The sequence below is a fragment of the Felis catus genome, chromosome B3, assembly GCF_018350175.1.
Source record: "Felis catus isolate Fca126 chromosome B3, F.catus_Fca126_mat1.0, whole genome shotgun sequence".
NCBI lineage: Eukaryota > Metazoa > Chordata > Mammalia > Carnivora > Felidae > Felis > Felis catus.
Window position 1 is genome coordinate 142006162 of NC_058373.1, and position 22042 is coordinate 142028203.

The following is a 22042-nucleotide window of genomic DNA, read 5'->3' on the forward strand; positions in this document are numbered from 1 at the left end:
AAGAAACAGCCTCCCCCACCCAAATGTAAATCTCAGAAATGAGTCAGCCCTGTGACTGACGTTCTTGAGATCAAGCTGCTGGAGCCTTCATACTATGAGATTTAGAAAAGTGAATGAGCTTCCAGAGAGAAAAACCTGAAAGACAAAGAAATCGAGCCTATGAGAAGGGGTGAATGAAGCGTTGGGGTTTTTTTTTTAACTTTTACTTTAGTTTTACTTATTTATTTTATTTTATTTTATTTATTTTACTCTAAAGGAATTCTGCAGAGGCCACCTTCCGGTCCATGCAGATTTTAAGACAAAGAACAAAAATTCTCTCTTCGCCCTCAAACAAATTTCTATTGAGTACCTGTTTAATGCCAAGCCCCAAATATAAATTCTGAGAAGTTGGTTTATTTTTTTTTTTAATTTTTTTAAAATATTTTTTTAGGTTTACTACTTTGAGAGAGAGAGAACACGAGAGGGGTAGGGGCAGAGAGAGAGGGAGAGAGGGAATCCCAAGTGGGACTAGAACTCACAAACTGTGAGATCGTGACCTGAGCTGAAATCAAGAGTCAGACAGACACTCAACCGAGTCAGCCACCCAGGCGCCCCTAAGAAGTTGGTTCAAACTGATGCTGTTGTAATCAGTTGGAAGAATTACTATTTGAAAGGATGGTATCATATTCTTTGGGAATTTTCTAGAATTCTCATGTGTACCTAAGTTTCTCTCCCAAAATATCTTCTTTATATTTTCAGATTCAGACGTCCTAAGCATTCACTAGGACATCTGTTTTGGCACATATAATTAAAGTGATTCTTCTTTAAGTCCATAATGGTTTAAATTTTAGGGTAAATCACGGCTGGAAAACATTATTCGAAGCACACTTTTTTCGGCCTACTCTCTGTTCGTATTTTAAAAGATGTGAAACAGTGGAATTTACTTCAAATAAATAAATGGTACTTTTGTTAGATTATTTTTTCATATTCAAATTCAAGTGAAGTTTTGCTCTCAAAATAGGTTTCAAGGTTTGGAAGTATACATTCCAAAATCCTAACTGAGGTAATTATCCCCAAGAAGCTGGGGATATTGGGGCAAGGAGGAGCTACATTTTTCACCTTTTACGTAGGTATGTGGGAGTGTCCTTTGCACCTTTTACAAGTACTTTCATAACATAAAAAAACTTTTTAAGTAAAAGATTTAGCTCCTAGATTACAATAAAAATAAAATTCACTCAATAAGGTATATACAAATCAATTACCAGTATCTTAAAATTTATTTATCTTTTTTTTTAAGGCTTATTCATTTTTCAGAGGCAGTGGGAGAGGGGCAGAGAGAGAGGGAGACACAGATTCCAAAGCAGGCTCCAGGCTCCGAGCTGTCAGCACAGAGCCCGACGCGGGGTTCAAACTCACGGACCGTGAGATCATGACCTGAGCCGAAGTCGGCCGCTTCACCGACTGAACCACCCAGGCGCCCCACAGTTTAAAGTTACTTAAATGAGAGACATTGATGGTATTAGTCTTAGGGAATTTTATTGCCCATTCCTGTTGAATAAAGCTGGTGTCTTGTCGGGTCTTAAAGGAAATCAGGTTTATCTTGACGTACACAAAGCTATGGGTACCGGGGTCGCGACTGTCGTAACAACCTGTACTTGCTTCCAACGGGGGAGACAGTGTACTTCATCGCCTCCGTGGTGGTGCTGTACAACGTCGAGGAACAGCTCCAGAGGCACTACGCCGGCCACAACGACGATGTGAAGTGGTGAGTCCTCACCCCTTTAGAAATAGCGTCAGCGGAAAGATGTCGGGGCTGGGATGTAACTAAAGAGAGGAGAAGAGCTCTGGGGAAATAAGATCTTCTGGAAAAGCTCTTTATGTTCCACGTTGTCTGTACCCGGTGGTCTGCTAGCTACCCATCTCTCTAAGACACTACAGACTAGTTTTTTTGTCCTTATAACACATCCGCATAACCAACCGTGTCACCCGAACAAATAGTTCTCATAGACCCCTGTTTGGAGTCCTTCTTAACACAAATAGATTCTAATGTGGGACTTTATATAAAAAAATTTTTTTTAATGTTTATTTTGGGGAGAGAGAGAGAGAAAAACAGAGCACAAGCGGGGGAGGGGTAAAGAGAGAGGGAGACCCAGAATCCGAAACAGGCTCCAGGCTCCGAGCTGTCAGCACAGAGCCCGACGCGGGGCTCGAACTCACAAATGGTGAGATCATGACCTGAGCCGGAGTCGGACGCTCAACCGACTGAGCCACCCAGGCATTTTATTTAATAAAAGTAAAAATATCCATGTTTGTTTCTGGCCTTGCTGTAATTCATTCATTTTAATTCATTCATAATCCTCTTACAGCTTTTGGAAGGATGGGTGATAAAGCAGGTGGGCTTACCTATTTCTATTTGTCCTAGATCCCTGATCAATTGTAAAAGATGATATTTTGGTAAAAGATGATATTTTGGGGGCGCCTGGGTGGCTCGGTCGGTTGAACATCTGACTTCAGCTCAGGTCACGACCTCACAGTCCGTGGGTTCAAGCCCCGCATCAGGCTCTGTGCTGACAGCTCAGCGCCTGGAATCTGCTTCCGATCTGTGTCTCCCTCTCTTCTGCCCCTTCCCCTGATCACGCTCTCTCTCTCTCTCTCTCTCTCAAAAAAATAAACGTTAAAAAAAAACTTTTTTAAAGGTATTTTTGCTGTTTAACATACTTAATCAAGGTTGTTGTAGAGTTGGTATTTTCCAAGCAAAGGCTGCTTTTTCCTTGCGTTTGGAAATTCTCGAGACAGAAGAGCTGGATGAAATAGGCACTAACTGCCCAAGGTCATTGGGGTGCGCAGAGACTCTGGTGACTCTGTAAGAGGTCAGGTACCGTATAGTTCTTACATTTAGAGTTTTGGCTAGACTCTAGGTGGCCAAGAGAAAAGTAAAGCGTACTTTTAAAGCGTGGATGTTTTATCAATACCCTCTTTTTAGCCTAGCAGTTCACCCTGACAGGATCACGATAGCAACGGGACAAGTCGCTGGGACATCTAAGGATGGAAAAGTGAGTTGCATTATCTTTCGTGTTTTTATAACGAACCGTTAACTCCGTCTAATCTGGAAACCTTGCGCTGATGACTAAGCCTGCCTAGGTATGGAGTAGCTGAATGCTTCTTAACCCTTCATTAGAATTTTTTTATCGCAGATTTTCTTACAGTGACCTTAAAAACCCCTCGAACTCACCTTAATTTCAGCCAGTTTTTAAACAGCCTTGGTCTTGCCTAAGAATTCAGCGACTCTTAAGATATTTCTTTACACACGTTGACGAACACAAACGTAGTAAGTACACATTTAATAAGTAAAAGTCATAATGAATAGCATTTGGATATGGGGCATTTTGCCTCTTCAGCAGACTTCAGGCACCCTCCGCCTAAGTGCCCCGAATTCCTGACGTCACCCCGGAGTGCGAGTCTGCACGTGACCCTCAAAGGCTGCCAGAGAGTTTGGGCATAAGTTTTATAAGCACCTCAGCAAGACTTCGCCTGGAATTTTAAGGAATCAGGAGGGAACTAGTGGGCTCTAACAAATAGAGCACAGTGCGAAACTGGCTTCCAGTTCCTTCTAGGCCGCAGTCTGTGGTTGCTGCCATGTCTTAACCAACACCCCCTGTAGCTTTTTTGATCTCTACTTGCACGGTGTATGAAAGGAACCTAATGACACGGAGTATTTCCATTTTTACCAGCGCGTTTTCTTCCAGAAAGCACGGATGCTGGCTACCAATTTTCAGAAAATATTCTAATGACGTCGTAACTTTTCAGAAAATATTTTAATAACGTCGTATTTTAAATATGAACTTTATGCTATTTCCCCTGAAAATTCTGCACTTAAAAAGAAGTCACAGGAACAGTGGAAATCAGTTTACTATTACATAAGTGCACATAAATGGCACAGGGCCTTCATCCTTTTTTAAAATGTTAAGCGGCTTTTTAAAGTCTTCTACATGAGTAGCAAAGCATTTGCTCTTCCCTCTAGTGGATTTATAGTGTATTTCAGTCTCTGGCCTTGACATTGAATCCGAACTTTAGAGGCGGGGAAAACGTGATAGTCATCTGAGCCCGCCCTTCAGTGCACGTGCCGGGCAATGCCAACAGTCCAGGTGAACTGTCTGCAGACGCCCAGCTCCTCAGACCAAGTCAAGGCTAGAGCCTGGCCTACTGCCTCAGCCCACTCTGTCCACTAACTAGGTATAATGCCAGTCCTTTTCCCGATTAATCTGTTCAGGGCTCTAAGGAGAAAAATTAGTATCATTCACGTTGGAGCACAATCGAGAGCGTTTGCAACTAATCGTGACAATTCTAAATGTCATCCGCGCGCGATCGTGATCGATTGCCTGTTTTGCTCCCGTGAGGCCCGAGAATGTTAAACTGTCAACACTCTTGGGTGGTGACCGTCTTGCTGAATTTAGACTAATTTATACCTTAGTGATGATACAGACTTAAAGGAATACGAGGCTCCAGGTTCCTCGTCATTTTTCACTTTTAAAACTCAGATGCATCTAGGCGTACCAGTCAGAATATCAGCTCCTGTGGTACAGTTATGAAGACTTGGCTATTCCAAACTTAAAACCTCGTGGACCTCCCCTAAAGTCACGTTGGCCACAGGGGCCCTGATCTCCTGAAGCCATTTGGGAATGTTTCATTTATGTTAAAAGGCAGAGGCTTCAAATGCAGAAAAAGACTTTTTGTTTGGACAGAATTGAAGTAATCCTGCAGCTTCGAGGTAAAGATGAATCTATGACCATCACAATGGGCGACTCTGTATTTCCTTCCAAACAGCAATTGCCCCCACACGTGCGCATCTGGGATTCTGTGACGCTGAACACACTGCATGTCATTGGAGTTGGGTTTTTTGACCGAGCCGTTACCTGTATCGCGTTCTCAAAATCTGTAAGTATGGGCCCTGTGGGTACTGGTGTCCTCGTCCCCAGGGAGGAGAGAATCAGCTCAAGGTTGAAGAGGGAGGAGGTTAACACGCGCCGTAGCCGCCTGGGTGCGTGCACAGATTTGCGTGATGAAACTGTCCCGCGTCCCAGGTCCCCTCATTCAGAGGTCACACACACCCCCTCGGGTCGCACACGTGATGGGCAGAGGCCCTGCAACACCGGCTGCATGTTCCTTGGGGCACTTTTGCCGGCTCTGGCCTTGAATTTCACCTGCCCCTTGGTAGGCGGCCCCAGTGTGCCTCCGTCATTCCCACACGGGCTGCCTGTCCCTAAGCAGGAGTTGGAGGGGACTCATGGTCTCCCAGGCCCCTCAGGATGTGCCCATGCGACAGATCCACCCTATAAGCCGCCGTTTCAGAAACTTAACGTTCACACACACGTGCACGTGCTCACATCAGAGCCCCACAAGCCTCAGCCCCAGAGGCTTTGCTCCCGCACAGCCTCCCGGCCTATGTTTGTCACACACGTGTGCTGTGTGTGCCGTGGGCACCGGCTCCTCCAGGAGGGGGTCCTGTAGCTCCTTCACAGGCTGGTCTTAATAGAACTGATGAGGCAGGGCCACCCCCGACCCCTCTCTGCCGCTCCTGTCCCTCCATCACCCCACATCCACCTGCCCTCCCCTGGGGACCAGGGAAGCAGGTCCCCAAAGTGGTGCATGCATATTCTTTGGCCAAAATGGACTCCTTATTAAAAATAAAATTAATGTTGATCTTTAATGACTTTTAACCTATTTTATTCTCAAATGTAGTCTTCCTGTGAATGCCTTTTCTCTTCTAGAATGGAGGAAGCAATCTCTGTGCCGTGGATGACTCCAACGAGCACGTACTGTCCGTGTGGGACTGGCAGAAAGGAGAACGGCTGGCCGACGCAAAGGTCTGTCTCCAAGTCTCGTGCTGGGCTGTGTTATAATTTCCCATTTTGGAGCCTTCTCCTTCCAGCCGCCTCCCAGGTCCCTTTCCTGCTTCTGAGTGGGCCAGTGGGCTCCCCATTCCCAACGCGGTCCCCAGGCGTGACGTGTGACCTGAGATTCCCTGACCCCCCGGCCACCTCCCCTCCCGGGGTGCCGTTCCCGAGCCCTGGTGGGGTTTCTTCCTCTCGTCATGATATCTGTGAGGTTGTTTTCTTCCTCATTTGACAGCCCCTACCCTTTCAATCCACTCCATCGTTTGCTGTTCTCTGCTGCTTCGTTTCATTCAGCAAACGTGCCCTTTCTTATTGTTGAAGGGGGCACTGCACATGTGATAAGTGAGACGTGCCCACTGCCCAGCGGGGGAGGGGACAGGTCAGAAGCAGCTGAGGGCTGAGGGGCAGGGCAGCACAGCCGGCACAGGGCTTGTCCAAAGCTGAGTAGCCTCAGGAAAGGCGAGCCAGATCCCAGGCCCTCCCAGTGCGACTCTTCCTGTGGGGTGTGCTGGGGCTTCCCTTTATGGTCCCTTTTTTGAAGCTTTCTTATGTTTTCCTCCCATTCAAATCATGAACGAATCCCAGTTTTTGCAGAACTGACTTTGGATTTCTCATCCTGTCATCCATTAACCTTAGATCACCTTCCTTCCCTAACATTAGGATTACCATCAGATCACCGTACCTTTCTCTCTTGCGTGTCTGGGATGTGGGGGTCTGTATTCTAATCCGGCACCTTTCCTAACACCTGTTTTCATGCTAGAGGCACGCCTTCTCATATTCTGGTCAAGTGTTTCAGTTCTGGCTATGTTGCTGGGTTGGAAGTAAACAGAGGCAAGTTATTACCCAGGTTTAAGAGCATATAACTGAATTTCAAGCAGAAGAAACAGTCAGGGTCAGCCAACAAAGATACAGGTTCTGGAAATCAAGGTGACAGGGGTGACAGGGTCGGAGTTGATAAAGTGGCACCAAGAAAGCCAGATATCCAACCCTAGAACCCCAGCTTGGTCACGAGACCACCAGCAGCAATGCTAGGAATTAAACCAGGAAGGAATCTCAGGGCAAACAGGGCAGCCAGAGTCAGCCAAGAGTGATAGAGCTGTGTGTAATCCAGATTCCTGGGCCCCTCCCAGAGATTCCAGTCACTAGATGGGGATGAGGCCTGACATCTGCATTTTAACACGCATCAGGCGATTCTGTTGTTCGGCCACGGCTGGGAATCCGAGACGGGACGATGAGAGCAGATTCTTGTGGTTTTTGAGTCTCCACCCACCCCTAACCCAGCCCTTCAGCAAAAGTGTGCTGTGTGCCAGCTCTGTGTGAGGTCCTGTGGGGGGCCCTGCACAGACAGAGGACCTGTGGTCCCCGTCCTCAGGGCTACTGTCCAGTGGGGGAGACAGGCAAGGAGAAGTTAAGGCATGCAGCAAACATACACTGAGTGTTCACGGAAGATGAGTTCAAGGGGGAGAAAAATCAAAAGGCATAATGCTTAACCTGAATGAGTTATTTATTTGTGGTTCCCATGTTATTTATTTTCTTGAGTGTCCTAAGAGATTTGAGACATTTGATTCTCCTGTTTTGCTCAAAGTGTTCTAACGAAGCTGTATTTGCTGCGGATTTCCACCCCACGGACACGAATATAATAGTTACTTGTGGAAAATCACATCTCTACTTTTGGACCTTAGAAGGAAACTCCCTTATTAAGAAGCAAGGACTGTTCGAGGTAACGTCAAGTCACACTTGTTTTATTCTTCCCTGAGTGGTGCGTGTGATCAGCTCGCTTCTAAGGGAGCTTAGAATTTGTTTTAATTGGCAAATGTGCAAGTGTCTCTGGGGGAGGTAGCAATAACGACTATTCCCGCGGATTCCTAACAGAATTGGGGAGCTCCCTGTGTCTCTGTTGGTAACGTTGGTCATGCCAAGAAGGAAAGATGGACCAACACAGGGAGCAGCTCAGGGAAGGATGCCCTGGGGGCAGGGCAACCCCCTCCCGCCACAGGGTGGTTGGAAAGAACCACCAAGAAGACGCTCAGGCCTTGTCAGTACCAGGGACAGCGCCTCCTTCCCTATGGGGCCTTTCCCTGCACGGAGTTGGGACCGCGTTATTCTGGTGCCAGGGCCCTGTTCCTAAAGCTCTAGTCATGACAACCCGGCCCGCCCCCCAGCCCTTCCAGCCCCCTCCTCTGCTCCAACTGTCTGCAGCTTTATAATTACCAGAAATGTCTCTATTTTAGAGCAGGTAACCTCACGGCCTAAGTTATGTAACGGGGGATAAAAACGAAAGGCATATGGTGGAGTAGCAGAAGCTAACACTATGCGGCTTAGGAGTAGTGTGATTCTGGGTGTTATTCATACAAAGAAGGGGATGTCTTGACTAAATGTGTACATATATTTACAACATTTTGCAGAAGCAAGAAAAGCCAAAGTTTGTCCTCTGCGTGACTTTTTCTGAAAATGGCGACACCATTACTGGAGATTCAAGTGGCAACATCTTGGTGTGGGGAAAAGGTAACACGTGATTGTTCCCAGAGCACAAACTTCTAGGGGGATGTTATAAGAAGTCAAACGTGACTTCTCTAAGAACTATTAACATAATCGATAGGACTACGGTAAAATCCCAAGTTTTTTAGGTACATACATACATGCGTAACTTGAAACCTTAAGACTAGAACAGATGAAAACAAGAATAGTCACTTCCTATCATTACATAAAGGTCTTTAAGCCCAGAATAGGTTGATGGAATAGCTTTATTAGGAGATTAGGAGATCTCTTAACAGAGTATAATGAAGAAGCTATCAACGACTATTTATTGAGCTGTAAAATAAATTTCTGGTCCGTGTGGCCTCTGGGAGACAGCTATTGAGAACCAATCATGTGCAGGGCACTGTGCTAAACACGGAAAGGAAAAACACACCATCCCTGCCCTTAAAGGACTCAGAGTTTGGGTTGGGGTAAAGGTGGAAAGAGACCCATGGATGTGATTTCAGACTAATGTGGCAACTTCTCTAGTATCCCTACTATTGTGGGGGCAAGTCTTCACACATCGCTCCATTTCAGCCTTAGCACGATCCTGAGGGGTGAGCAGGAGCCCCATTACACAAAGGGGAAACTGAGGGGTCACTGAGTCACTCGTCAAGTGACACAGAGCACGTTAAACTCAAGTCCCTGTTTTCTGCCATGTGGAATCCCGCCATGCTCTCTCCATCCTGTTCTTCCTTCTGGCATGTTCTCCTGAACTGTAAAGTAACCCAGGGCATGCTTTTCTGGTGCTTGGTGAGCTTCTAGAAATTGCGTCCCCTGGAGATTCGCACTGCAGAGGTGTCCTAACCAACAGGATCACGTTTTAAAACAAAAATGAGATGCGAGGGAGAGAGGCAAGTGTTTTGATAACGTACTGAGGATCGTTTTCTTGGTGTGTTTAGGTACAAATCGGATAAGCTATGCAGTTCAAGGGGCCCACGAGGGTGGCATTTTTGCACTTTGTATGTTAAGGGACGGCACACTGGTGTCGGGAGGAGGGAAAGACCGAAAGCTCATTTCTTGGAACGGAAACTATCAGAAGCTTCGTAAAACTGAGGTAAGACAGCAAGCAGCAGTATCGAAATTCACTTTGAACCTAAAACTGCTATATTAACCAGTTTCCTTGTTCGTTTGAAATCTTTAGCTTATAGTTTTGAAAATGGTTTAGATAAAATTTTATTAAATGGGGTAACATTATAAACTTTTTTTAATGTTTATTTTTGAGAGAGAGAGAGACAGAGCATGAGCAGGGGAGGGGCAGAGAGAGAGAGGGAGACACAGAATCTGAAGCAGATTCCAGGCTCTGTGCCCCGATGCGGGGCTCGAACTCCGGAACCGCGAGGTCATGACCTGAGCTGAAGTCAGACGCTTAACCGACTGAGCCACCCAGGCGCCCCAAATGGGGTAACATTATATTAAAGTCACGGAGGCAGTTTAAGTGTAACAACTAAAATGGAATTAGGTTTATAAAAATTTAGGTTATAACGTGTTTGACATTTAGAATGTCTTATAATTGGACGGTCTCACTTTTCCTAGGGAATATTATCCATGTTATGATTTTTCATTAAGATCTTTCTTCGCTTTCCACTTTAATTTCTAGGTGTTACTTTGGAGACATTGTCACTAGTATTTACTGAGTATTTACTTTGTACTTGGCTGAGGGCCAACACGTTCTCTAAAGCTGTAACTCCTTTTAGTATCTACTTTACCTCCTCATTACATGGCCAGCAGCCCTACACACCAGTAGGAGCCCCAGACAAGAAATTTAATATGACTTCCACACCCTCACGGAATTTTCTGTCCCAAGCTCCGGGAAATTATGAGCAGGCAGACATTAAGGTTGGCATCATTCTGAAGGTTGATGGTCTTTATCCCCAGAGTAGAATGGACACATTCTAGAACTTTTCCAATTTCTTTTTTTTTTTAATTTTTTTAATGTTTATTTTTGAGACAGAGAGAGACAGATTGTGAGTGGGGGAGCAGCAGAGAGAGCGAGGGAGACACAGAATCTAAAGCAGGCTCCAGGCTCCCAGCTGTCAGCACAGAGCCTGATGTGGGTCTTGAACCCACAGACTGTGCGATCGTGACCTGAGCCAAAGTCAGACACTTAACTGACTGAACCACCCAGTTAATTTTTTTTTTAATGACATAAAACATTTTTTCAAATGACATAAAATTCATACCACATAAAATTAGCCATTTTATTTTTAATTTTTTTTAATTTATTTTTTAATGTTTATTATTTTGAGAGAGACAGAGTACCAGCGGGGGAGGGGCAGAGAGTGAGGGAGACACAGAATCCAAAGCAGGCTCCAGGCTCTGAGCCGTCAGCACAGAGCCCGACGCCCGGCTGGAACTCAGGAACCGTGAGATCATGACCTGAGCTGAAGTCAGACGTTTAACTGACTGAGCCACCCAGGCGCCCCAAGAATTTACCATTTTAAATTACAAATAAATTTTATGGCATGTTATTTTAGTCTTTGTTTTCCAAATTTTTACCTGCTACTGCTGTCCCAATGCCACAGCAAGAAAAGAGTGAACTAACCAGTATTATTTCTTATTTTTCAATCTTATCCAGAAAAAAAATGCTTCATTCTTTATTGTTTTTCTTTTAACAGCCTTACTCTTACTGATTCTTTTAAGGTACATGCGTGTTTGGAGTTTAAAAGTCAGATTGGGGGCGCCTGGGTGGCGCAGTCGGTTAAGCGTCCGACTTCAGCCAGGTCACGATCTCGCGGTCCGTGAGTTCGAGCCCCGCGTCGGGCTCTGGGCTGACGGCTCGGAGCCTGGAGCCTGTTTCCGATTCTGTGTCTCCCTCTCTCTCTGCCCCTCTCCCGTTCATGCTCTGTCTCTCTCTGTCCCAAAAATAAATAAACGTTGAAAAAAATAAATAAATAAATAAATAAATAAATAAATAAATAAATAAATAAATAAAAATAAAAGTCAGATTGGGGGTTCTGATCATCCACTCAACAAATCCTGGCCGTGAACCTTTCTCTCCATGTTACGTGTATGGGGGGCGGGGGGAGCTGTCATGATACACAAACAGACATTTTGAATGGCAGAGCTAACATTTCATGACATCTTCAATCTTTTCTCCTCAACGCAGATTCCAGAACAGTTTGGTCCAATCCGGACGGTGGCCGAGGGGAAGGGGGATGTGATCTTGATAGGCACAACCAGAAACTTTGTTCTGCAAGGCACCTTGTCAGGGGACTTTGCACCCATCACTCAGGTACGTTCCGGCCCAGCAGGCCCGCCTCATTTTCCGTACTGTCAGAATATAACAAAGCGTGACGAGGAGGACGACATTCCTTTTTTTAGACCAACATGACCTTCCTCGGCACCAGCACTTGGGTTCCCGCCGTGACTTAGGTGGGGCAGGAAGGGAAGCCGGCGCGAAGTGTGCATTCGCCGTGGGTACCCCGCCGCCAAGGCTCCCGAGCGTTGACTGGCTGTCTCGGTCCTTTGCAGGGTCACACTGATGAGCTCTGGGGACTGGCCATCCATGCCTCAAAACCTCAATTCTTGACCTGTGGGCATGACAGGCACGCCACTCTCTGGGACGCTGTTGGCCACCGGCCCGTCTGGGACAAAATAATAGAGGTAGACGTGCACGTTACATTCCATTTTTCTTACAACAGTTCATCTGGAACGTGTTCATTTATTTTTTTTTTTTTTGCGTGAAATTTTGATAGTGACGTAAAATTGTCCCAAGGTAAATGTCGCCAGGTTTACCTCCTTCGAATGGCACTGCTTTACTTGCTTCACGCGGTTCGTCCATGTAATTCTGAAGCGTGCTGCTGAACTTTTCAACAGCAAGTTAGCCTTCCGGAGTTGGGCTTTGGGGTCTCCTGACCGCAGAGTTCCTTAACTGGCTTCCGTGCTGAGAAACCCTTGTGACGAGCCCGCGTACCATTTACGGTGTACATTTTGAATGAGAGCGTATGCATACGACTTAATTTATCTCTACAATTTGAGTTTGATGATGATGCTTTAGTTTTTTTTTTGTTTTGTTTTGTTTTTTTTAACGTTTATTTATTCTTGAGACAGAGAGAGAGCATGAACAGGGGAGGGGCAGAGAGAGAGGGAGACACAATGTGAAGCAGGCTCCAGGCTCTGAGCGGTCCGCACAGAGCCCGATGCGGGGCTCGAACTCACGGACCGTGAGATCGTGACCTGAGCCGAAGTCGGATGCTTAACCGACTGAGCCACCCAGGCGCCCAATGCTTTAGTTTTAAGTCCGCAACTGCATGATCTTTGCCAAAGGAACTCAGATTACATACCAGAGTGCCGAAATACCTTTGCCCTACGTGGAACACAGCAGCGGCTACAGTTACTGAGCTCCACGCGCCGTACGTGTGTTATCCTTGATCCCGGCAGCAGCCGTGGGGGGTGGTGTTACTGAAGTAGAAACTGAGGCTTAGAAAAGTCAACTAGCTTGCCGTGATCACTGCCTCAGCAAGCAGCAGAGCCGGCTCGGTCTGATTCCCAAACCCGGGGTCTCCCGCCGCATGGTGCCTCAGTGAGATAAAGTACATCCCGTGTGACCTGTGCCCTCGATGACATGGCCGGTCCGGGGACAGGGGCAGCCGCTCTGCAGACCCCACTCCTCCTTGTAGCCGCCACAGAGGTCCCGGCTTTTCCTGGCATGCCGAATCGGCACTTCCGCCCTCTTGCCCCTTAGTTTCGGAGAAGGTCACCAAGGGTGGAGAGCTGGCCGTCACTGGCGGAGCTGAACACGGAGGTGACAGGGCCAGCGCCACTCGGAGGAAAGAGTGGGTGCGGCCCAGTCGGCAGGAGGGGCTGAAGGAAGCGTTGTCCTGTGTTGCACCTGTCCCCTGGGGGGCCTTGGGGGGACAGGTGGGGAACACCCGAGGGGGCTGCACAGAGGTGACGATAACCTCCAGGCATGGCGGTGGCCGTGGGTGTCCATGAGGGCGGCCTCCCTAGCCCCACTGGAAGCAATACCAGGTGCCTCCTCCCCCTCCCCTGACTGTTCACCCCTCAGCCTGACATAGGGGAAGGGGCTCAGAACCAGACACCTAAAAGCTCTGTGCTGAAGTCCTACCGCCTTTGCCCACTGGCCGAGTGGGTTTGGACACACCCACCTCAGGGGCTTCCTCTCCAAAACGTCCGGAGCCTGAACGAATCACACGATAAAACTTCACGTGGCGGGGGTGTCTCTCCATGTATCGGTGGCAGCCCCAAGCTTGGTCACGGCTCCCGCTGTGGAAGAACCATTGCCACGACAGAATCAGTCCCTTAAGAGTTTCTGGTCTCTCGTTCTCTGAGTGCATCCGGTGGTTTCTCCACTCCCGTGGGAGCTTCTTTCTTAGGCTCACTGTGCTTCACGGCCTGTCACTGCAGTCCGTTCTAACCGAGCGATCTATAGAAAACACGAATTCAATCAAGTCACACTTTTTTTTTTTTAAGATTTTACTATTTTTCAGTGACCTCTCCACCCAACGTGGAACTCTAACTTACGACCCTGAGATCGAGGGCCGCACGCTCCACCGACTGAGCCAGCCAGGCACCCCGATCATGTCACTCTTTCTGTGGAAAGAAAAATAATCACGTCACTGCGTTACTATTTTCCGGTGATCACAGCCCTTAACGTGCTGGTGCAGCTTGCATCCTACACGCCATCTGCACGCTTTCCTGTCCCACCGGGAACATTCCACGTTGTAAACGCCCTGACTCTCTACCTGCTATTCCTCGAATATGCCCCCAAACTGTGTTGCTTCTCCCTCTTCGATCACGCTCTTGTCCCTTTAACACCCGATCCAAGAAAATACCGGTTGGGGTGTCCGCCTCTACCTTCACCACCGATGATTCTCTACTGGACGACCTGGGGGATCTCTGCACCCGGAAGCCTCCGCCCAGCCTCCCCATCCAACTTCATCTAAGTCTTTCTCTCATGGGACTTGACCACTTGCTTTTCCCTCTGTCATTGACCCCATTCTACCTTGTGTCAGAGTTAGTGACGAACACATTAGTGACAAATGCCAGATCCAAACCTGGACGTGCCTTACCCATCTTGAGATCCTTCCAGGGCTCCCGTGGTGTCCTTCCAGTGCTCCTGGCGGGCACTCGTCCAGTGTCCACTATGGGCACTGGGCACGCTGGCCATGTTTCCAGGCCAATGAGGCGTACCATCAACAGGCTTACCGTTCAGTGTGGGGGTCAACCGAGTCCTCCTCCAAGACTTGGAGGGAGAGCGTTTACCTGTTGGCCTGTCATCTGATACCTGTAGGTCTGAAAAGATAAAAGACAGGAAGGGAACAATTCCAAAGGGATACAAATTTCATATTATCGACGTGTGACCTTCGTCTAAGTAGGAAAGCGGTTTCCTCTCTTGGAGGGAAAGGAGACATCTAGTTTAAGTGGGGACCACGTAGCCCTTTGGAAGAGCCGTGCGTGTGTGGGTGTGGGTGTGTGTGTGTGTGTGTGCGTGCGCACGCGTGTGTGTGTGTGTGTGTGTGTGTGTTTTCTGCAGTCGTGCTGTGTCTGGCCATCAATTTACACTTCCTTTAAAATATTTTAGGATCCAGCTCAGTCTTCTGGTTTTCATCCTTCAGGGTCTGTGGTTGCAGTTGGAACACTGACTGGGAGGTGAGTCCGCGTCAGCACAGCTCGTGCTCTCAGAGTGCATGGAAAAGAGGCCGCGGTCTGTGTTTCCCTGGGGACGGGCGCGGCCTAGCTCTTGCTGTCTTCTCTCAGCTTCTAGCAACTGACCCAGGACTAAGTCACACCTCGAAAGCAACAGGACAGACAGGGGTCCTTTGCATTTGGGACCGTGGGAGAGTCTGAGGAAAAGCCATAGACCCTTCTCCTAGAAAAGGCACCCCCCGCCCCCGCCCCCGCCGTCCACACACAGGCACGCGCTTCCCGACAGTTTTGGGGCTCCGTGGAGCTCCTCAGGCCCTGACCTGCAGGCCGTGGGAGGAACCCCAGCTCTGGAATCGGGCGAGAAAGCATTTCGAAGCGCTGGGAATTTACCAGTGCTTTCTCTTGCTGCCCTTTCAAAATTGTAGAAACTGCCCAGATCCTGAGCCTCAGATTCAGACTCGGCTAGCACTTTTGTACCAAGCGCCTCCGACATGCCAGGCCGTTGGTCTGCACTTGAATCCCCGCTTTGCCACTTGGCAGCAGTGTGTCTCTGAGCCGGTTAAACAGCCTCTCCGAGTTGTTGCCTTTTTATGAATTGTGACAGTATTATCTGCCTAGCCACACGGTGCTGATGACTGAAGGCGGTGTCTGGAGCACTTTATGGGCTTGCCTGGCAGGCGGGGTCGGTGGTTATGGTTATCGTTGATTTATATATTTTGATTGCACTTTTAGACTCTGTGTCATAGTATATGTACTTATTGTGGTTTAATCCAAATATGTTTGGTGGTTTCCTACCATCCTCCCTCTCTGAAAAGCAAACCCCTTAGGCTCTGTTGTGATGACCACGGAGTGTGTATAAGGAAAGAGTAACCATTCATAAGTCACAGGTAGCCGTGTCTTAAGAGTTGGGCATTTCGTAGCCAACAGAATTCTTCATGAAAATGTTTGCATACACATATGCACAGACACACACACACACACACACACTCACTCACTCACTCACTCACTCACTCCTTCCTGTTAACTCTCCCGGGGCCAGTGGACGCTTCAGACTCAGCAGGCTCTGATGAATGGCTGACAGCTGGTTATCACCAGACCTGCATGCTGACTATGGCAGCAGGACAGGGGATGGTGACGGTGTCAGGTGACAGACGAGGTCCTGCGGGCGGAATAGATGGCACGCGGAACCTGCTCCCCCCCGCCGCGCCCCCAGATATGCCTCCCACATCTCTGGTCCAAGTGCCGGCCTTAGCTCTGCAGGGGACAGTTCACGGGGCTGCAGAGCAGCGCCTGGTCAGCCCCAGCCTCTCCACTTCTGACGTTCTGACCTCTGTTAACGTTAAACAGACATTAACGGTGAATGGTTGTTGAGGACGTAAGGAATCAGAGTCGAGAAGCCAAACCCACAATCCAGGGGCTGGCCCGTCCCATTGAGTGGTGGTGGTTGGGCCCAACTAGAAGGCAGGAAAACAGTAGTGCCGCGTGGCGGGCATGCCCGTGGAACGCACGCCACCGGGGGTCACATCACCGAGGTTTGAAACTGCCACAGCCGGGCACCCACAGTCCTTTTCGCCCGAGAGCCCTGCGGTCCAAGTGACTGCCCCCGCCTGAGAACACACAGGCGGGAGAGTGTGGTCATTCCACAGCTCACGCTTGCCGAGTACCGTGTCCTTGTCGGAGGAGACGAAGCTCGTCTGTACACGTCGTAGTTTGCTACACAGCACACCCGGAGCCCAGACCGGTCCTGCCCTTCCTCCGCTCCCTCCACCTTGCCGTCACCCGGCTGGCGCACGCCAGTGTTCACGGACGTTCAGACACCACGACGCTGCCCCAGCCCCAGCTCTGCACCCAGGCCAGGTCTCGGGCTAAACGCCCGTGCAGGCAGCCCCCTCACGGCTCGCTCTGGCCAGGCCCACCTTCCCTGCCCAGGGCCTTCCGCCCTTTTACGTGTAAGTGACAAAACTCAGACACCGAGGACCTGACATTGGAACTGAATTGTTTCGAAGGGAAGCCAGCGTGCTGCTGCTTTCTTCAGGAAATGCTCGGGTGAAGGAACTTTCCTTTAAATAAAAGCTGGGAACAAGCATTCTTGTTGAGCAAAGAGTATTTTTCAGCAAGCCCTTAGAGTAATAGTTTTTAATAGTTACTATCGATTGTGATCGTCTTCCTTCATTGTCTCACCAGACAACTTATTGTGCTTTTTCTCATGTTTCCGACAGGTGGTTTGTGTTTGACACGGACACAAAAGACTTGGTCACCGTTCACACGGATGGAAATGAACAGCTCTCCGTAATGCGTTACTCCCCAGGTCAGCGTGCAGACCGCCCCGCTGTGCGGCTGCAAAAGATGCGTGAAATTCCGTGTAGATGTCTTTTAAGGAAAAACTCTCACAAGACTCCTCAGAGCAAGTTTATACTGCACATGACTGTGGCATTCGGGTGTCCTCGTCCCCACAGTGGGTCCCTGTGCTTAGGGGTTTTTACCTCCTTACTGTGGAAAATGTCAAACGTAGACAAAACTAGACCAGTTTGCATAACGAATCCCCGTATATTCGTGACCGGGCTGCAAAAGTTACGGACTCCCGGCTGACTTGTTCATCCAGAGCCCCACCCACCACCCCTTCCCATGTGATTTTGAAGCAGTTCCCAGACGTCTCGTCCTTTTATCTATTAATGTTGCTATATATAGTCTTAAAAAGATGAAGCCTCCTTATTTTTTAAGAGCTTTATTTAGTTGTAATTTACAGACAGTACTTTACCCATGAGAGTACATTCAGTGAGTCTGGGTGAATTCATGCAGTTGTACAGCCATAACCACAAATCAATTTAAGGACCTTTCCAGCACCCCAAAAGATCCCCCCCACTGCCCCTTAGCAATTACTCTCTACTCCCACCCCTTAGCCTTAGGCAACCGCTGATCTGTTGTTCTGTTCTATAAATTGCCTTTTCTGGACACTATCATATACTACACAGCCTGTAGCATGTGGCTTCCTTTCCCTAGAATACTGTTTTCGAGATTAATTCATGTTCTTATATGTGTATCAGTAGTTTATTCCTTTTTAGTTTTTTTTTTAAGTTTATTTTTTTGAGAGAGAGAGAGAGAGAGAGAGAGAGAGACAGCGTGAGTGGGGGAAGAGCAGAGAGAGAGAGGGAGACACAGAACCTGAGCTGTCAGCACAAAGCCCGACGCGGGGCACGAACTCACGAACCGTGAGATCATGACTTGAACCAAAGTTGGATGTTCAACTGACGGAGCCACCCAGGCGCCCCAGTAGCCTATTCCTTTTCAATTGCTCGATAGAATAGATAGTATTCCGTTCTGTAGACGTACCTCCGTGTGTTTATCCATCCATCAGTTAGCGGTCACATGGGTTGTTTCTGGGTTTTGGCTGTTCCGAACAGTGCCGCTGTGAACACGCATTATACGTTTCTTTGTAGTCATTTGTTTTCATTTCTCTGCGGTAAATTCCTAGGAGTAGGACTGGTGGATTGCACGGTAAATTTGTGTTTAGCATTGTATGAAGCTGTGCCAAACTGCTCTCCAGAGAGGCTGCACCGTTTTCCGTTCTCGCCAGCAACGCATGAGGGTTCTGGTTTCTCCGCGTTTCCACCGACACCTGGTAGTGCCCGCGTCTTTTAGGACGGCCGTTCTGGTAGGGGCAGAGTAGTATCCCGACGCGGTTTGATTTTGCATCTCCCCCACCGCTGTCAAAGATGCTGAGTCTGTTTTCCTGTGTCTGCCAGTCACTCCTGTCTCTTTGGTGAAATACCTTTGCAGATATTTGGCCTGTTTTTTTTTAATTAGGTTGTCTTACTCTTGTGTTGGAAGAGTGCTTTCTAGAGTCTACGTGGAAGTTCTTTTTTTTTTTTAATTTTTTTATGTTTGTTTATTTATTGAGAGAGAGAGCAAGCCAGGGAAGGGCAGAGAGAGAGGGAGAGAGAAATCCCAAGCAGAGCCTTGATGCGGGGCTCGAACTACCGAACCGTGAGATCGTGACCTGAGCTGAAACCAAGAGTCGGACGCTCAGCTGACTGAGCCACCCAGGGGCCCCTACGTAGAAGTTCTTTCCCAGATGCACCATTTGCAAATATTTGCCCCCAGTGTGTGACTTGTCTTTTCATCTTCTCAAAGGGGTCTTTTGAAGCAAAAGCTTTCAATTTTGGTGAGGTCCAGTTTGCCGTGTTTTTCTCTGATGGATCGTGACTTTGCTGTCAGACTCCAGTCATGAAGCATTTCCCTGCTGCTTTGTTTTAGAAAGGTGTTTGTTTTGGCCTTGACGTTTAGTTGATTCTTGGGTATTGCAAGACGCAAATGTTTAATTTGTTCTGTGTGTCGTTATCCACTTGTCCCAGCACCAGTCTCTCAAAGGACAATCCTTCCCCTGTCAGATGATCTTCACACGCCTGTCAAAAACCCTGTGTTTATCCCATGCCAGTACTATGCAGTCTCAATGACTGTCAGTTCGGAGTGAGTTTTTTTTGTTTTTAATGTTTATTTATTTTTGAGACAGAGAGAGAGAGAGACAGTGCAAGCAGGGGAGGGACAGAGAGAGAGGGAGACACCGAATCCGAACCAGGCTCCAGGCTCCGAGCTGTCAGCACAGAGCCCGACACGGGGCTCCAACTCATGAACCGCGAGATCATGACCTGAGCCGAAGTCGGACTCCCAACCGACTGAGCCCCCCGGGCGCCCCATAGTTCAGAGTGAGTTTTAAAGCTGAGCCGTTGAACTCCTCCAACTTTGCGGTGCCTTTTCAGAGTTGTTTTGGCCATTATAGGTCCTCACCATTCGTATATAAATTTTATTATCAGCTCATTCATTTCTAACTTTAAAAAGTCTGCCACTGGGGCGCCTGGGTGGCTCAGTCGGTTAAGCGTCCGACTTCGGCTCAGGTCACGATCTCACGATCCATGAGTTCGAGCCCCGCGTCGGGCTCTGGGCTGCCGGCTCAGAGCCTGGAGCCTGCTTCCGATTCTGTGACTCCCTCTCTCTCTGCCCCTCCCCCGTTCATGCTCTGTCTCTTTCTGTCTCAAAAATAAATAAACGTTAAAAAAAATTTTTTTTAAAGTCTTCCAGGATATTAATAGGGGTTATGTTGAATTTGTAGATCAGTACGGGGAGAATTGCTGGTGTGACAGCGCTGAGTCTTAATCCTTGAGCACAGAATGTCCGTTTATTCAAATCTTTTTTTCTCGGCATTGTTTCCATTTTCAGTGCACAAGTTACACTTCCTTTGTTAAGTTTATTCCTAAGTGGCGTTATATCTTTTTTTTTAACGTTTATTTCTTACTGAGAGACAAAGACAGGACATGAGCAGGGGAGGGACAGAGAGAGGGGGAGACACAGAATCTGAAGCAGGCTCAGACTCACAAACTGCAAGATCATGACCTGAGCCAAAGTCAGATGCTTAGCTGACTGAGCCGCCCAGGTGCCCCTAAGCAGTATTATTTCTATGCCGTTGTGAATGGAATTATTTTAACTTTATTTTCAGAACGTTGGTTGCTAGCATAGAGAAATAAAAGTGACTTTTGCACATGGATCTTATGTCCTGCAACCTTTTAAACTCCTTTATTAATCTTAGTAGTTGTGTGTGTGTATGTAAAATCCTTGGGATTTTCTTCATACAAGATCACATCATCTGCAAAAAAGAGTGTTTTGCTTCTTCCCTCCCGATCTGGATGCCTTTAATTATTTCTTCTTTATTGCATTAGGCAGACCGTCCAATACAAGGTTGGAGAAGTGGCAAGAATGCAGCCTTGCCTTGCTCCCAGTTTTCGGGGAAGAGCTCTCGGTCATTCACCACGAAATATGACGTTACGTGCCCTTTAGCGTGATGAGCAAGGTCTTTCCTACTCCTAATTTGTTTAAGGTTTTTATCAAGAACGGGTACTGGATTTTATCAAATGCTTTTCTTTTGTCAAATACATCTATTAAGATGACAAGGTGATTTTTTTAATATGGTCTGTTATATTAATTTTCAAATGTTCACCCAACCTCACGTTCCTGGGACAAATCCCACTTGATCTTGGCATATCGTCCTTTTTAGGTATCGCTGGATTCCATTCGTCAAGGATTTTCGCGTCTCTGTTCATGAGGGCTGTTGGTCTGTGTCTCTCTTTTCCTGTGATGGTTTTGTGTGGCATGGTTATGAGAGTGCTGCTGTCTTACAGAGAACGTTGGGAGATGCTCCTTCCTGGCTTATCTTCTGAAAGCGTATCTTAAGGATTAATGTTATTTCTTTATTAAATATCTGGTAGAACTCACGTGAATTTTGTGAACCATCTGGGCTTTTCCCAGATGTGGAAGGATTTTTAGTTATTAATTACTAATCCAGTTTCTTGTTGTAAGTCTCTTCCGAATGTTTGTTACTTCTTGAGCTGGCTTTGGTAGATTGCCCGTTTCATCTAAATTGCCATAATGTGTTGGCACGAAGTCATTCCTAATATTTGCTTACAATCCTTTTAATTCTCTTGAGGTTGGCAGTGGGGTCTCCTCATTCATTCTTGATTCTGGAATCTCTGTCCTCTCTTTTCCTCTTGGTCAGTCTGTCAATTTTGTTGATCTTTTCAAAGCACCAACTCCTGTTTTTATTGACATTTCTTTTTTCGCTGTTTTTCCTGTTCTTTATTTTTTTCCCCTTCCTCTGCTTGATTAATATGTAGTTTGCCCTTCTTTTTTAGTTTCTTAAGGTGGATAAGCTTAGGTTACTGATTGGAGACCTTTCCTTTCTGGTATAGATGTGTTTAAAGCTATAAATTTCCCCCATCAGCTCTGCTTCAGTCACATCCCATAAACTTTGATACATTGTGTTTTCATTTCCATTCAGTGAAAAATATTTCCTAATTTCCTTAATGATTTCTTCTCTGGCCTGTGAGTTATTTAGACGTGTATTGTTTAATTTCCAAATAGTTGGGGGATTTCCCATATTTTTTCCTGTTCTCTAATTTGACTTCATGGTGGCCATAGAGTGTATTTTGTATGACTCTAATCACCTTCAATTCATTGAGGCTTGTTTTTATAGCCTAACATGTGCTCTATCC

The 22042-nt window shown here is 47.3% G+C and overlaps 1 protein-coding gene across 4 annotated transcripts in view; it reads left to right on the plus strand.

Moving 5' to 3' along the window:
- Positions 1 to 22042, plus strand: part of EML1 (EMAP like 1) — a 187538-nt gene that overhangs the window by 153707 nt on the left and 11789 nt on the right. For all 4 annotated transcript variants that reach the window (XM_006933114.5, XM_045060506.1, XM_023256205.2 and 1 more), the window contains 11 exons: positions 1595 to 1744; positions 2963 to 3032; positions 4804 to 4914; positions 5748 to 5843; positions 7459 to 7593; positions 8279 to 8378; positions 9293 to 9447; positions 11500 to 11625; positions 11865 to 11996; positions 14938 to 15005; positions 17222 to 17310. In XM_006933114.5, coding sequence (XP_006933176.1) covers positions 1595 to 1744; positions 2963 to 3032; positions 4804 to 4914; positions 5748 to 5843; positions 7459 to 7593; positions 8279 to 8378; positions 9293 to 9447; positions 11500 to 11625; positions 11865 to 11996; positions 14938 to 15005; positions 17222 to 17310 — 1232 coding nt within the window. The remainder of the gene's footprint in view (positions 1 to 1594; positions 1745 to 2962; positions 3033 to 4803; positions 4915 to 5747; positions 5844 to 7458; positions 7594 to 8278; positions 8379 to 9292; positions 9448 to 11499; positions 11626 to 11864; positions 11997 to 14937; positions 15006 to 17221; positions 17311 to 22042) is intronic.